The sequence below is a fragment of the Rosa rugosa genome, chromosome 1 (genome assembly GCF_958449725.1).
Source record: "Rosa rugosa chromosome 1, drRosRugo1.1, whole genome shotgun sequence".
NCBI lineage: Eukaryota > Viridiplantae > Streptophyta > Magnoliopsida > Rosales > Rosaceae > Rosa > Rosa rugosa.
Genome location: NC_084820.1, coordinates 6613204 through 6626573, shown reverse-complemented (window position 1 = coordinate 6626573; position 13370 = coordinate 6613204). Strand labels below are relative to the sequence as shown.

General features: G+C 34.8%; 1 protein-coding gene and 1 pseudogene across 2 annotated transcripts; one reads left to right on the top strand and one right to left on the bottom strand.

Moving 5' to 3' along the window:
- Positions 1-379: 379 nt before the first annotated feature.
- On the top strand, positions 380-3129 carry LOC133734165 (ATP-dependent zinc metalloprotease FTSH 4, mitochondrial-like; annotated as a pseudogene).
- Positions 3130-4208: 1079 nt separating this feature from the next.
- On the bottom strand, positions 4209-7621 carry LOC133727082 (putative transcription factor bHLH041). 2 transcript variants are annotated; one of them, XM_062154709.1, is made up of 7 exons: positions 7018-7621; positions 6783-6914; positions 6545-6665; positions 6390-6452; positions 5466-6299; positions 4905-5306; positions 4209-4539 (listed from the first exon to the last, which is right to left on the bottom strand). In XM_062154709.1, the coding sequence occupies exons 1-7, from the start codon at positions 7125-7127 to the stop codon at positions 4468-4470; spliced, it is 1734 nt and encodes a 577-aa protein (XP_062010693.1). In that variant the 5' UTR covers positions 7128-7621; the 3' UTR covers positions 4209-4467. The 2 variants fall into 2 exon arrangements, with proteins under 2 accessions (XP_062010693.1, XP_062010694.1); XM_062154710.1 differs by having other exon boundaries at positions 6783-6879.
- Between the last annotated feature and the right edge of the window lie 5749 nt (positions 7622-13370).

The following is a 13370-nucleotide window of genomic DNA, read 5'->3' as shown; positions in this document are numbered from 1 at the left end:
TTCACCCCTATTGTCGATTAGCATACTTTTATTTAATAAATTTATAATCTAACGGTCCATATCTTAAATTAGCTTTTAAAGATCATCTCTGTAAAAAATCAATCGAATCAGAAATCGTTTAATTATCTAATTGAATCAAACAAATGGATGGTTCTAACAACACTTACTGCTATTATGATGAACCGTCCATGTATTTCATAGAAATGAATAACTGAAAGGTCTTCAAGTTGATTGATTTTTTATAAAGCTAATCTTTGTATTACGTTATATAAAATGAATGGTTGAATTAGAAAATTATAAAGTTATTATGCGTTAATCAACAATGGGGGTGAATATGCTCATTCACCCTAGGGGTGAAACCCAAGAATTGTTCTCAACTATGGGAGAGGAGAGACTCCAAGGTGAAACAGGAAATGGATTCCGAGGCTGTTTGTGTTTGCTCATCATCACAATGCATTTATATACATACCAATTCATGTTTCTTAACTCACGTTTAAGATTAAATAGAGCTTTTGGGTTCGCAAGCAACTAGAGAAAAGATAAAATTTTCAATCGCAGCACTAGCTAAACGAATCTTGAAGATGAAGTCGCTTGCTCCTTCAGCTTTTTCTACGAATATTGGCACTCTGGGAACTGCTTGCGCTCCTACTCGAACCGAGATAGTAGTCAGCCTAAAGCAATTTATCTACTACATATCGGCTGGTATCTTCATACTAGTAGGGAGCTTATTTTGCAGTATAATGATTGCTACTTTGCTTATGAAATCCTCAAATCCAATACAACATTCAAAGATGTCAAGGGTGTTGATGAGGCTAAAGCTGAGCTCAAGGAAATTGTTCACTATCTTCGAAATCCCGAGGTTAGTACATTCGAATTAATTCATGCAAAATAATATTAATTTGAGCCTTTCATATAATTATCAGGGGTCGTCTTGGGTACCTTGGTGTTTGCCATACCTTTTTTTTTTTTTTTTTTTTACTTTTAGTAAATTAATATAGTGGAAACCTACTGAACTGGTCAACAGGTTACCCAATTAAATATCGACATGTGTCATTTTGAAAAATAAAATCTACCATATTAACAACACACTCTTTCTTGATATGTAACATTGTTAAAAATCATGTAACAAGTATTGTCAAAATAATAAATTACACATAGTTGAACTACAATTACAACTTATGACAACAGTTGTTGTGGTTATTGTAATTGAGTGGTCAAAGATGTAAATATCATATTTGGACAACTTTTATCAAATTTAGAACCTTGATTATCAAGTGGAGAAGCTCCTAACAATACTGAGTTGTTACATATCTTTTGGTCTAATTTTAATTTTACCATGTTCACAACACAAATGTTGTCGGAATTGTAAAATGGTTGGTAATCTTGTAAATGGTATAGTTTTTGAAGTAATTACTACAATCAGAACAAAAGTTACCGCTTTTACACCAATAATTGCGAGTTATGGTAAAATATGTAGTCATTGAGTAATTATTCCATTAATGATAAAAATATAAAGATTTACTACTTTGACAACAAATTTGTTGTTGCACTTGTTAAATTGTCCATAAATTAGTACATTAGTTTAAGTTGAGTAAAAGTAATTCGGTGAACCTAGGATAGAAGGTTCTTTTAATTTTTTTTGAAAAAGGAAAAATCATAATTGTCAATTGTCAATTGATAATCAAACATTAATTGGCTTTATTGTTTTCACTATCTTTATTAATTGTTTTCAATTCAATTAGTAGTTTGTGTTACCAAAAAAATTAGAAAGGCTAAGGGCTAAACAAGTTACTAATTTGTTAAATATTTTGAACCATTAGATATATTACTAATCCAATGGTCCAAAATATTTAACAAAATGCGGGTATGGCAAACACCAAGGTACCCAAGAATTTCCCTAATTATCAAAACTGACTGTTTTCTTCTTCTTTATAGCAATTCACCCGCTTAGGAGGTAGACTTCCGAAAGGTGTTTTACTTGTCGGTCCACCCGGCACAGGTAAGACTATGTTAGCCAGAGCTGTTGCAACAGAAGCCGACGTTCCATTCTTTGCATGTAGTGGTAGCGAGTTTGATGAGATCGATGTTTGTGGGCGTGGGGGCTGCGAGAGTGAGGAAGCTTTTCAATGCTGCAAAAGAGAAATCTCCCAGCATTATATTTATTGACGAAATAGATGCTGTTGGGGGACAACGAAGATCCGATGGCTATAGGGATACAGTGAACCAGTTGCTAGTCGAACTAGATGGCTTCAAACAAAATGATGGAGTAATTGTGATAGGTGCGACTAACTTTCCGGAATTATTGGATAAATTAAAGCTCCAGTGAGAGCTGGACGATTTGACCGCCAAGTTTTTATCCCTATGCCAGATGTTAAAGGACGGAGGGAGATATTGGAATCATACATGTCGAAAGTAGTTTCGGCAGATGGTGTAAACCTGGGCGTTATTGCTAGAGGAACTACGGGGTTTTCAGCTGCTGATCTTGCGAACTTGGTCAACATTGCAGCCGTGAAAGCAGCAGTTGATGGTTCGAAACAAGTGAGCATGGCTGATCTTGAACATGCCAAGGATAGGATCATGATGGGAACCGAGCGAAAATCTGCAGTTAAATCTGAAGAATTACGATTGTATCACGAGGAATGTCTCTCGGCATGGTTGCTCAACTGACTGAAAAGGATGATGAGATGAGAAGAACGCGGAAGCAGATGCTTGCTGAGTTTGATGTTTGTATGGGAGGTCGTGCTGCAGAGGAGCTAATATTTGGAGAAAATGAAGTTGCTTCCGGCGCGCGCATCATCTGATATTCAGAAGGCAACTTCTTTGGCAACAAATATGGTCACAAAGTATGGAATGAGCTTGAAGATTGGGCTTGTTTTCCACAACTACGAAGAAAGTTTCAGTAGTACGTTGAGTGCCGAAACTAGATCTCTTATTGAGAATGAGGTGAAAGAACTGTTGGAAAAGGCTTACAAGAATGCAAAAAACATATTGACGACTCATCTTGAAGAGCTTCATGCACTAGCTAATGCATTACTCGAGCACGAGACTCTTTCTGGGAGTCAGATTAAGGAATTACTTGTTCAGGTGAACTCTCTTCCGTCTGCGCAAAACACCCATGAATCTAACTAGTAAACTTACTAGGAATTACTTACTCAGCCTCCTGGAATTGTAGTAAACTTTTGTGAGACGTAAATTGTAGTAATCTGATTTAGCTTCTTATGGTGAGGGTTAGCCTGAATAGTTCAAATCTTTAGCATATTGCAGTATTGTTATCCATTATCTAGCTATAGAGTGCTTTGTTTTACCTTAAAAAAAAAGAGGACTCTAACTCAAGACCGTATTATCAGTTTCATCCTCAACGGAGTTCTTTCCGGTGCGGAATTAGATTAAAGATAACAAAACTATGGTCTTGATTCATTGAACAAGTGCATGATATTGAACATTATAGAGAGCTAGTCAAAACAGCCGTCTCAAAAGCCTTTTGTGATTTCTAATTAGAAAAGTAATTGACTAATTAACCATTGGAAAATTTCAAAACATATAATAATCCGTGGTTAGTAATTAGTATGTATAGGATTCATGCATATATATCTATCAGAACCTAAAGTTCTCAACCACCCAGGATGACATATATTGACATGGTGCTGTGGACTAATATGGTGTTGAAAAAGTGAAAATTTGACGCTGGACCAATATTTTGAACTCATCAAAGATTCAAAGTATCAATCAATTTTAATCTCTGTTGGATTTGTTCATTCATGGCGGTTACTTTACAGTCTTTGCTCGTCTCCCTCAATATGCAGTCAATTTGGGCGACACCGATACAACTCATACAAGAAACAAAAACTGGTCTCTAGAACCCACAAAGGAAAATTACGGAAAAGAAAGACCAATTTTTGGTGGGCTTGACGGCCTTGACCCCTAAGTGGTGGATGTCAATCGGTTCTCCTATATACAATCATAAAAGTATAATAAGAGTTTCAAAATTGGAATAATTCAATTGTTTTGGTGAATACACACTAAAATACTATAAGTATTCATATTAAATATATCGATGATTTTTTTTTTAGTCGAATTTTTTTTTAAATGTTTCATCGTCATGTCGCGTATATTACTTGATAATTAATGTCGAGTGCTATATTATATAATGAAGACCAACTTATAACAACGACATCAACTACATCGTGATGTGGTTTAAACGATTCATATTATTTTAAACGATTCTATTTTTTATAAAATAATCAGAAAGCCAAAAAAACAAGAGTCGCAAAAAATTGAATGAGAAAGCCAAAAAAACAAGAGTCGCAAAAAATTGAATGAAATTGGTTATGAGTTGGAAAACTAATCGGATGGCGAAGATGGGCCCCATTTTGACACTCAAAATAGAAGTATCGGTCGCCAAAAGAAGAATATACAATTCTACATATCAAAATCTTGACTAGTCAAAAATTCGAACGGTGGCTCCAATTATCTCTGTGCCAAGTCAGCAACCACCCTTCTCACTGCTTCCTGGAAGGCAGACTCGTCCCATTCGTTCGCCTACATAAAAACAAAATTAATTAATTAATTAGTCCCTCATCACTAATTAATTAAAGATTAAAAGTGTAAAGACCCCCTTCCTTCTCATTTCCTCTATTATTATTAATATCTATGAATAGTTTTATCTAGTTATTAATTTTATATCATGCATGTTAAATAGGTAGCCATCAAAATTACCTTTACCCAGAATGATAATTAGTATTAAAATCTATGCTTAAGAAAGTTAATGTTTTGTAGTATTCTTAAAGTTTGCAACTTTTGTTGGAGTTTTATCTGATGAACTTTCCTAGAAATGATAGGAATTAAGCTACATTTGCTTTGCATGATCTGCTTAATCAATCTATTAAGTAACTGGGATTGCATACCTGATCATCAACTCTTAATCTCAAGACCACGCGGTTGATGTTGGGATGTAATTCTGTTTTCCAAGTACTTGCTTCCATGGACATCAAGCTCAAGTTCTTAACTTGCTTCAAGAATTCCAAGATTCTAATTACCATATCTTCGGTCGAACGTTCTCCTGATCTCACAATCACTTGCAAGGCAATAATTTGCTGATCTTGATCTGTGCTCGAGCCAGATACATGCGTAAGCGTCACAGTAACTCTTTCTGTTGATGAGGAGCCAGCTGCTTCTTCTTCTTCTTCTTTTGCTATAAGCCTTGCAGCTGCCTCTAACTGCTGGTTTCGTTTGCTAAGCTCATCAACTTGACCTTTTAAACTAGTTAAGTAGTCCCTTGCAGTTGTAAGCACTGATGCTTTGTCTTTCTGCATAATGCAAATTAAACAGAAGGTTACAACTTACAACCAAACCGGCCAGTACCTCATCATCAACAGTCATAGGTTTGTAAATTGTCATTTTAAGTACTTAACAATTGTTCACATTGACAATTTGACAACATAACTTATTAAAAAGTTTAGACGTACCTTGGTTCCAGGAGGAAGTAGAGATTTCAAAGAATGAAAGCTTTCGTTGAGTTTCTCACGCCTTTTGCGCTCAGATATCATATGATGCAACTGACTTGTTGTGGGGCGGGTGGCAGCTTGCATACCCTGATCGCGAATTCTCAGTAAATTTAAGCTTCTCAAGAAGGAAATCGATCTCTTCACCATAGTTTGCTTACGTACTGCTAAATTAGCAGCGCCTTTCGTTTGTGTTCTTGGGGCCAAAGGCGATGAGATATAATTCTTGAAAGCACTGCTGGGTTTCGGCTTTAGATGACTAGGACTAGGGGCCGGATCATCCTTCAATGCTGGAGGTACTGATTGGTGTGAAGATATAGAAGGAGATGAAGAAGGTGAAGGAGAAGTCAGGACGGCAAGGATTGCTCTTGTAATTTCAGCATCTTCGATCTCAGGAGCTGGTAATTGGATGTTCCCTCGAATTCGAGAAAATGCTTGCATGGCCTGTTGATGAGGATTAGTACTACTACTAGTACTGCTAAATATGTTTATATTTGGTGATACAATTGGTTGCAATGATGAAGTAAAGTTTGTAGTATTATAGACTTGATCAGCTGTCATATTGAGAGAAGTAGGTGCGGTAGATGTTTGGATAGTGTTGAAGAGGAGGGATGAATATTCGGGGCTATCCATGGTTGAGTGCGATCTCAAAGATGAGGAAGATGATGAAAGTTGGTTTTGCTGCTCAGTATTTGCTCTAGTACTAACTACTTCAACTGTACGTGGAGATAATTGTGATCTACAGAAAGCTTCTGGCAGCATCCAGCTTCTCATGATCAGTTCCTTCTTTACGTTCATCTACAAATTAATATTAACAAAGAAAAATCAAAACTCAATAATTCAGATGATTCTTTGTTAATTGGTTATGGAAATGCAAGCTAGTCTTACTTGAGACACATTGGAGAAGCCGAGCTCAATCTCTCCACTCTTGCACCCCATGAAAACTGCAGTCTGTACTAAGGAGTGCACAATGAGTATATTGGGTGTACATATAAATGTATTTGTATAGCTAGCATTAAATTACCATAATGATAGCAACCTACCTTAATTCTTGCTTCCTGATAAAATTGCTTCTGAATTTGAACTGATGCCAGTCTTAGGAGATCCATTTCTTGCAACTCTACGTAGGCAAGACCATTCCTGAAAGCGAATCCTGGAACACATCTGATCATATATATTTGGAAGAAATTAATTAGACTATATTAATTTACCAATCTTTCTATAAAAAAAAAATGTATAAGAAGACTAGTACTGATCATGGACATGCATATATGTGCTTACTCATTTTGGACAATCGGGAACATTGACAGCCGATACTCGTCGAAAAGCCTCCTAGCTAGACTAGGTCCAGAAGAAGAAGAGCTACCGGGTTGATTTTCTTCATCATAAACACCATCAAAAAACAATAAACAGCTGCATATCCACAATCACCATTCACATATACATGAGTGGCTCATTTAGTATCTTATTAGAATACAGATCGAGAGATGGAGTAGTGAGATGTATATATACATACTTGGGAATATAAGACCGCCATAAGCAAATGTAAGAGCAGCTAAAAGACTGCTTGACGAGTTTAAGAAAATTGGCGCGAGAGCCTTCATCGAGCTCGAACGCAGTGTCCATATACAGATACGATGGAGGCTGAAGGCTAAGAGGTATCTCTATTGCAATTGATTTGATCGAGTTTATGTGATTTGACTGTGTTCCTTCTGGTCCTTCATTTTCACAAATACGCAGGATGTCTAGAGAGAATTGAAAGGGTCTTAATATATCCTATATATATGAGTGGTCATATACAGAAGAATTCAGGAACTTAATTGTATTAGGTAATAATATAATTAGCTGACACAGATACGGAGAATAAAGAGCGATCGAGTTGAAAAGTAGTGGTGAGGGAAGAAATTGGAACAAGAAGCTGGAAGAAGGTCTCTATGCAGCTGCGTACAAGATTACCTCATCAGATAGAGACAGCTAGAGAGAGAGAGAGAGAGATAGAGAGGGAGCTGGTTTGTTTAGTGAGGATATATGACTAAGAAAAAGAAGTGGTAGCAGATGAGAACTTGAAAAGTAGTAGCAGTCTAGTAAAGCAAAGCCAGAGAGAGAGGGAGAAATATGAGAAGCAGCCAGGCAATAAGGGATAGCAATAAAATTTTGTACTAATAGTATGCTCAATTGTATGAGATTTGAAAACAGAAAAGTAGTGGTCAAAGTCCACCCTCACGACTCATATTGAATAATCTGCATCCATGGCCGCTTGGGTTGTATTCTTAGATTTGAAAAGGGTCAAGGGAGGAAGGCAGACCATACTGTCCCTTTCTGGCTTTTCTATAGTTCTCTTCTATTTCCCACGTACGTACTTCTCTTTCCATCTTTTATGTTTTTTCCCCTCTCCATCTTCCATTTCCCCACATGGTTAATTACCATTTCTTTGTCTACCCGCGCATACTGAATTTCACCAAAACTTCCCTCATATGATGATTAAGAACTCGCATTTACCTATCAAAGTTGAAACTCTCCCTTCCTTTAATTTTGGTCTTTCTTGTGAGATCTATTCTAGTCAATGCCCTTGTATATATTATGCATGTTTGGTTAAGAACTTGTTCGATATTGCTTTTAGAGTTGTCAAAACTAAAGCATTTCAAATACATAAAAACACTTCTAATGATACTTGACAAAAATAGATAAACGTGTTTTTCAATGAGTTTTCTCATAAGAACTCATTTCAGGTATTTTATTAGTGAGCAGTACTTTTCAAGTGCTTAGTTTTACAATAGTTACTGTTAATAAAATAAATCAAATACGTGCATCTAACTAAAATTCATATTTTGATTGTTAACACGATATATATAATGACCATTACTACCGTACAAGCCATACAATTTTTGTATACATACGTTCATTTTATACTTATAGACCCATTTTCATCTGTAAGAGTATCTTCCATATTCTTCAATGCAAAAGAGGTCTACAATTTCTCTGTGTTCAACTGATCTGGTGGATCGAAGCTTCTCTTAGCTATAGCTAGATTCAAGTAGCAGTTGGAAACTTTAGAGTGCGCTAAATTAGAGTATCTTGCTACAAGGTCTAGCTAGTTGACTACTCTTGCATTCACACCCTGCATCATCAATTTCACAAGACCATTCTATCACTCTAGAAAGTTGACAAGTCCAAGCTGCCGCGAGGACTGCTGGTTATCAAGAGACATCCTCATTTAGCTACAATTAGGGTTTAGGTTTTAATATTCGCAAACTTAGATTTTGTTCAAGTTATTAGACTCGTTTAGGGTTTACGTGAGAAAAAAGGTAATGACTATGTTATCCAAGGTAAAGCGTGCAAGGTTGTGGGTGTTTACTATACAATATATAGCTAGAACTTATTGTGGTTTATGCTCAATCACTAGCTGCTTGTTGTAAAGCAAAGGAAAAATCGAAAAAGTGTACGTTATTGATCGAGTAAATATAAGAAGAAAAAAAATTTGTTACATTAAAAGAGAATCTAACCCTTAATCTAATTTAATTTTAAAGTCAATTTTAAATCCCTATATAAGTCACTAGTTCCATCTAAGGTGATGAAAAAAAAAACTATAATCCATTTAAACCTCGTAATTAGCCTACACTACTCATTCCAAGATAAGAGTTCCTAAGAAAATACCAACTCAATAGAGGACCACCCGTGAAAAATAAAACTAGTGGCTCCAAGTCTCCAACTACCCACGTTTTGGATTGGTGAATTCAAATGCTTGACCGAGGCTTCTTGTCGTTGGTGAATTCTTAAAACGGCGATTGATAAGAGAAGCATAGCCACCAATTGGTATATTAATCTTCTCAACTTATGGTCCTCCAGATGTCTGTGTTTCAAATCTGCCTTCTCACTATTTAAATCCAATCTGAACTGAAACTATATAACTTATCGTTAATTGTTTCGTTTCTATCGGATTCACACATGCATTTAGTGGCGGACGCAGAAAATTTTTGTGAGTGGGGGCAAAAAAAAAGGTTGAACAAACAAATATAAAATACTACAATGAATGAAACATAATTTTTCAATCTTTCGACATTGATAATATTTTCAATGATTACATATTCTAACTTCCTAACAGATAAACTAACTTTAAATCAATATATTTCTTGACACATATTTTATTTCTATCTATTTACCATAAAGTACACTTACTATATTTCCTAGCAAAACAAAAAAATGAAAATACAAAATCATCATGCATTAAAAAGAAACCCACTGTTACCTTTGATAAAGCTCAGACTCCTGACCTCTCAAATGAGAGACCAAAGCTTTACCACCCCACCTTATTACAATTTAATGTTAGTGATCATCATGTAGTTCTTAAAAAACAATTAAAATTAAAACTGATTAATTATGAAATCATGCACCTGTGAAACTCTTATAAAATAGAAATATAAAATTAAGAAGAGAAAGACTTGCAGACTTGTAGACAAGCCAAAAGGTTGCATACATTTACACGTGTAAATTTCCTTAGTTTAATTGCATTGCTGTGAGGCGGCAGATTACACAATGGTCAAGTCATGGGGCAGCATATTCCTCTTCTTCTGGGGGCAAAACCGATGAACATAGTATATATATATGAAGTTGTTGAGCAAATGAAAAAAATTCACTGGGGGCAGCAGCCCCCACTCGTCCCAACGTGCGTCCGCCAGTGATGCATCACGACTAATATCGCTTTTTCTTGCTTGGATTATTATGATTGTTGATATGAACTTTTGGTACACATCTTCCTTCTTCTTCTTTTTTTTTTTTTTTGTAAAAAATATATAATTTCATTATTTATCCATGGCCAGAACACACGTACATCATATGCTGTCTTACACCAAATAAAAATTAGATGGCTTAAGCTACCAAGCAAATGACAGGTAAAACTCATCGTAAACAAAATTAAAAACCTAGCCATATGAACACAAATCCAACACTATCTAAATCCTTGCTAGAGCAACTTTAATCGCCTAGAGACCTCAATTGGTGTACAATTAGAGAAGCTAAACTTAAATAGCAAAAAACTAGAATCCAAATGCTAGGTACCGAGAAACAGAAAACTTAGAGTTTCCCTTTGCCCTTGTCCTTAGGGCTAACCAGCTGAATAGCAGCAGCAGTAGCCAGTAGGGTAAGTAAGACGCAGTGGAGCCACATCCACCTTCTTTTGAGAGCAAGGATTCTTGTTCTTGCTCCCAAGTGGTCTTCCCACCATCCAAGTGCGGTGAAAGTAAGCTTTGAATGTCTTAGGATGAACGGGCTTGCGGGTCAGAGGTTTTCCAATCAGAAAAGATTGGAAGGACTTGCGAACAATACCACCACCAATCTTTCCTAGGTCAAGTGCGCTGCCTCCTTCAGCGAGTGCAAGGGAAGCAGCGAAGCTTGTGGTGACAGCATCAATGAATGCCATTTGGTGAAGAGAAGTCGAGAAGAGAGCGATAGAAGGAAGTTAGGGCGCCGTTAAGAAGCTAGGTGGAGAGAAAAACTCTCCTAGAGTTTTTTTTATTGGGCAGTTCAAATGTACACATCTTCCTTTTGTTAGAGCATCTTATAGAGTAGATACTTTCAGTTAGTCAATTAAATTGTGACATTTGATCATTAAATCTTGGTTTTCTAAAGATCTTTTGTTTTTCATCAACTATGGCACATAATTGAACTAGTTAAGTAGCTAGATTTTAGGGATCATTGCTTGACTTTAAGAATATGGCCTTGACTTCAATAAATCGTGCTATATTGCTTTTGTTCATAACCTCGTGTCCGGGAAATCCCAACTTTGATTTGATATATTTCTCCTCAATCATTTTCTGAATGCATTAATTAATGGTTTTTCTCAGGATGAGCTTCGATTTTGTTTTATTTTTAAGAAAATTAAAAAAAAAAACCAAAAAAATGAAGCTCCTAGTAAGAAAAACTCATTCCTTTATTTTTTTTTAATCTACACCCATTCACATAATTAAACCTTCCTTATAGGTTTTAAGTCTATAATTAAGTTTTTTCACGTTTTTTTAGTTTGACTATTTTACCCTTCTGATTGAATAAGGAAAATATTCCTCAAATATAGCTGTTTTTTTTTTGAATTTAAATATGGCATCAGTTATAAACACAAATTAGAATTTAATACAATCAATTTATTTTCCCTTATTTAAAAATGATTAATTGCCTTAATTATTGTATATCTCTTCCTTTCTGATTTGATCTATATATTTGCCATTTTTTAGTAGATATGTTTGGGTAGATATTCCTATTATTAGATATCTCAACGTGATTAATCGCCTTAATTATAGTATATAACTGATGCCATATTTTAGGAGATATGTTTGTGTAGATATTCCTTATTTAAAAAGATTAATTGCCTTAATTATTGTATATCTCTTCCTTTCAGATTTGATCTATATATTTGCTATTTTTTAGTAGATATGTTTGTGTAGATATTCCTATTAGATTTCGTAAATTTCTCAACGTGATTAAACATCCTTTTGTGGAGATATATTAGATAGCACCTAAACTCTAGGTGGGAGTATTCTTTAGCCATCAAGAACTTGTAGAATCTATTGAGAAACAATAAGAGGAAAAAGAAACATGCAATCAAGAACTTGTAGAGTCTATTATACCTATTCAATAGCATAAACCCTGAAAAATCACAAAACAAATACCTCTCTGTCAGGAAGACACACACCTATTGAATAGGTAGCAAACACAATGCTCATCAACTGTGCCAATCGGATTAAAGGGATATGCAGTTGAACAAAGGCAACCCACCAACTTCTGATTGTGCGATCCATTTATATCACTATCACAATTTGAAATCAAAAACATAATCGCATGATTGTGGAGATATTGATACCGGCTTTGAATGTAGAGATTAGGCTTTTGAATGTGAAGATTACATAACCTCCAACCCAGAGGAGAGTTTCCAATGGTTGGAATCAAGGGTTGAGTAATTCCGGGCAACGTCTATGGGTAGCCGTTTCATGACTTCTATCGGCAGTAAGACTGGATTTTAATATTAATCCTATTTAATAGGTGAATGGGGAATTTGATAGTGGCAGCTTTAGTAATTCTTAACAACAATATTGAGTTTTAATATTTATCCTATTTAATAGGTTTTTTTTTATATTTTGAATAAACCTAATTAATTGGTTTGGGTGTATATTAAAACACTCTTATGGATGGGTTTATTCTGAGTTTTTCTATTGGAACCTCCAAATTTACTCACTTGACCTCCTTGCTTTTTACACCTCTTATTAAATTTTCAAATACTAAATTTACTCACTAAACCTCACTCAAGTTCCTGAAATAACCTCACTCATATAATTTGCAAACAAACCATCATTAATTACATACTCATTCCTTAACTAGATTACATAAATCTCTTATCCAATAAAAAAGAAAAACACAAGGTATTGGGCTTTATTCAAAATAATAATAATAATAATAATTTTTAATAAAAAAAGAATTGTTTTTTTTTTTACTTTTTTTTTTCTCTTGTAGATGTGCAAAAAAAAAAAATGAAGAATAATTTTTCTTAATGTTTAATTATTTTCTCTATTTTTTGTACCTCATGATTAATTATTTAATAGTTTTTTAGATTTTCTTTTCACTGCTAGCTCTTTTTTTTTTTTTTTTTTTCCAAATATAATAGATAGACTAGGATTTAGGTCATAATATGATTTCTTTTGTTATCCCTCACCAATATGCGTTCAACCTATATGATGATAGGAACTTTTATGTCACATGATCTTGATTATAGTTTTAATTCTTATTAAATATATATAAATGCGGTAATGAGTATGTAGTGAAATTGGAAAATAAAAATAGATAAGGAAAATAATAAAGAGAATGTAATATAATATTATTGAATTG

Bases quoted from the DNA above. Each gene is read 5' to 3' on its own strand.
- LOC133727082 (XM_062154709.1), bottom strand. From the start codon at position 7,127: ATGGACACTGCGTTCGAGCTCGATGAAGGCTCTCGCGCCAATTTTCTT. The intron at 6,453-6,544 runs GTAGGTTGCTAT...TCCTTAGTACAG, and splicing joins ATCAGGAAGCAAGAATTAAG to ACTGCAGTTTTCATGGGGTG. The intron at 4,540-4,904 runs GTATGCAATCCC...GTTTTTATGTAG, and splicing joins GATTAAGAGTTGATGATCAG to GCGAACGAATGGGACGAGTC.